This window comes from Nuphar pumila, chromosome 3 (assembly GCF_984573655.1).
Source record: "Nuphar pumila chromosome 3, dmNupPumi1.hap1.1, whole genome shotgun sequence".
NCBI lineage: Eukaryota > Viridiplantae > Streptophyta > Magnoliopsida > Nymphaeales > Nymphaeaceae > Nuphar > Nuphar pumila.
Window position 1 is genome coordinate 57,090,369 of NC_143251.1, and position 2,555 is coordinate 57,092,923.

The window sequence follows — 2,555 nt, forward strand, 5'->3', positions numbered from 1 at the left end:
TCATTTAGTTTACCTTTGCTAAGCAATTAAAATAAATTTAGGTTCAATATGCTCAAAGACAAAATAAGTAATAGCAACCGCAAAAGGTCAGCAAAGATATCTAGAAAGACATTTGAAAAGGCCTATTAAATATGGATACACTCACCCATTTTCAAGCAGCGATGGGACCTTTTGGATTCTTTTTCTTTTTGCATGATAATGGATTTGGACCCTACAAGAACGAAATATAAACATAAATTCATAGAGGATAACTTGATGGAGCACCATCAAAGACGAAATAAGATATTATTAGTTTAGCTGATATTTGTTGGTAAAAAATATAAAATAACCAATTCAACATGACAGGATAAAATTATCCTTCTATCACTACAAAACAACCCGAAAGGCATGCCAAGAAACAATAGTATGTAATGCTTTATTTTAGGGCATGAACAGGTCCATGAGTTTAAGTTCCTCATTAACATGACAAGAAGTCCAAGATGTAATATGCCACATACACACATTCGGGATAGATTGGAGAAGTCATTGTTGTGATGAAATATGTATCGCTGATCAAACGCAGTTCTAGAGAACAAGTGAAGGGGATCCATGCTACTAAGCTTTGTTCTTTTTTGTTTGAACTTAGTCTTATCTTTTGTATTAAACAACCAGTTTTTACGCATGTTTTGCATGACTCTTCCTTCTACGCCATGTCCTCCTGAACTTTCAGCACCATCTGTTGCACCTTTGTTGGCAAGTCTCTTCTTTTCCCTTTTCTTTATCATCTCAAATTCCAATTCCAAGACGCTCCTCTTCAGCTGTTTTCACAAACTGGAGATGACACGCCGATGGTTGATCAAGGAACAGAGCATTTTTCAATGCATATATTACGGGGATGCCTGGTATCTGCAAGATGAAAAACATGCATATTTAGCAAGCAAATCACCATGATTAAATGGTTTATTATAACATTACAAATGCATCTGGCATAAGAAAACCAGATATGTAAACTTGCCAGAATGCTCATAGTTCAATTGATCCAACAAATATGTCAACGCAGAAGAAGTACAAGATCCAAACAGCAGTAGGCAATATTCATTTCAATACTCCTCACAAAGGAGCAGAAAGCTGAAAAACAACAAAATTTGTTACCAGGCTGAGAAACATGAAACCAAATGCCAGGTTTTGTAATATATGGAAAGCTGAAAGCTATAGAAAGCTTAATAGAGAAACCACTTCAGAGCATCATCCTCTCCTACCAACTACTTGGTTTGATGATTAAGCATTTTAGGGAAGATGAATCATATAATAGCATATAAGATGCAGATATGGTTATGCTCTTTCTGGGAGATTTATATACATTTCATAAAAGTTGGAGAACAGATATGTTACATTGCATATCACCAGCCAATATTATTCTGCTCCTTCTGTGCAATTTATTCACTTTTCACACACATCTTCATAATCAAAAGCCTTAAAGATACACAAGATTGTAGAATCAACAAAAGATAATGAATATCTCAAGAGAAGCTAGTGTTTCTCATCTGTTGATATTCTTTCTCTTGTGTTTATGAGGGATAACCTAGCAAATGGGGTTGAATCATGAGAATTATTGTGATACCAAACTACCAAAATTCTCAAGAAAGGTCATTGTTCTGCGATGTCTCAGGTGTTGCAATTCAAATTGTTAAGCCATTCCTTATTTCATTGCTTACGAGCTACATTCACACATTCACTAATAAAAAGATCGATGTGCAAAGGCAATGGAACAATCTTCGGCATGTATTATCAAGTGGCCCCGCTTCCAAATGCACACTCCTCACTTATTGCTAAAGATACTACTTTACAAAGGCCGACATACATCTATAGAACTCATTTGTTCAACAAGATACTAAAGAACCGCCATGGATATCTACAGATAGAGAATGCTAAGTTGAGAGTACCCAACTGCAAAAGCCTAAAAAAATGGAAGGGAAATGCGATAAAGAGTAAGAGAGAGGGAAAACGCAAAATCAAACCTCTTGAAACTTCTTGCGGAGGTTGGCGTCTTGGCTAGCAACGAAGAAGTGGCCGGGGTTGTTGCCCTTGACGATCGCCTCGATGCAGTCGGAAGCAGAATTCCGCTTCTCGTGCTTGCATCTGCAACCAGCATCAAACTTCTTAAACACAACAACAAGAGAAAGAGAAAGAGAAAGACAAAGAAGAAGATGATAGTGACGATGATGAGAGACTTGGTGATGGTGAGGCTGAGCGCGGTTTTCAGCGATTCGGAGAAGGGTTCCCCAAGCCGCTTAAGCTCCGAAAGCATGCACCTGAAGAGAAAGAAGAGGGGTTAAGATGGGAAGAAAGGAGAGGAGGAGCAGCAGGAGGAGGAGAAGACACAAATAGCAACCTGGTGACGAAGATGAAGGTTCGAGCGGAGAGGAGGGAGGAGAGGATTTCGGTGGGAGGGCCGAGCTTGCGGAGGAGGAGGTGGTGGACAAAGGTGCCATCGCAGAGCACCTTGAAGGGCTCCCTGAAGTCATAGCATGTCGAGTAGAACCTCAACACCTTCTGGTTCCGCTTGTGCTTCTTTA

The 2,555-nt window shown here is 39.2% G+C and overlaps 1 protein-coding gene across 1 annotated transcript; it reads right to left on the reverse strand.

Moving 5' to 3' along the window:
- Positions 1 to 388: 388 nt before the first annotated feature.
- Positions 389 to 2,297, reverse strand: LOC149842936 (uncharacterized). The gene is made up of 3 exons (XM_089999516.1): positions 2,211 to 2,297; positions 1,998 to 2,118; positions 389 to 885 (listed from the first exon to the last, which is right to left on the reverse strand). Exons 1-3 carry the CDS (start codon positions 2,285 to 2,287, stop codon positions 766 to 768), a joined length of 318 nt encoding a protein of 105 aa, XP_089855642.1. The 5' UTR covers positions 2,288 to 2,297; the 3' UTR covers positions 389 to 765.
- Between the last annotated feature and the right edge of the window lie 258 nt (positions 2,298 to 2,555).

Excerpts from the sequence above, each read along its gene's own strand:
- LOC149842936 (XM_089999516.1), bottom strand. The coding sequence starts at position 2,287 with ATGCTTTCGGAGCTTAAGCGGCTTGGGGAACCCTTCTCCGAATCGCTG. Across the intron at positions 2,119-2,210 it reads CTCAGCCTCACCATCACCAA|ATGCAAGCACGAGAAGCGGA; the intron begins GTCTCTCATCAT and ends TGCTGGTTGCAG. Across the intron at positions 886-1,997 it reads TCCGCAAGAAGTTTCAAGAG|ATACCAGGCATCCCCGTAAT; the intron begins GTTTGATTTTGC and ends TTCATCTTGCAG.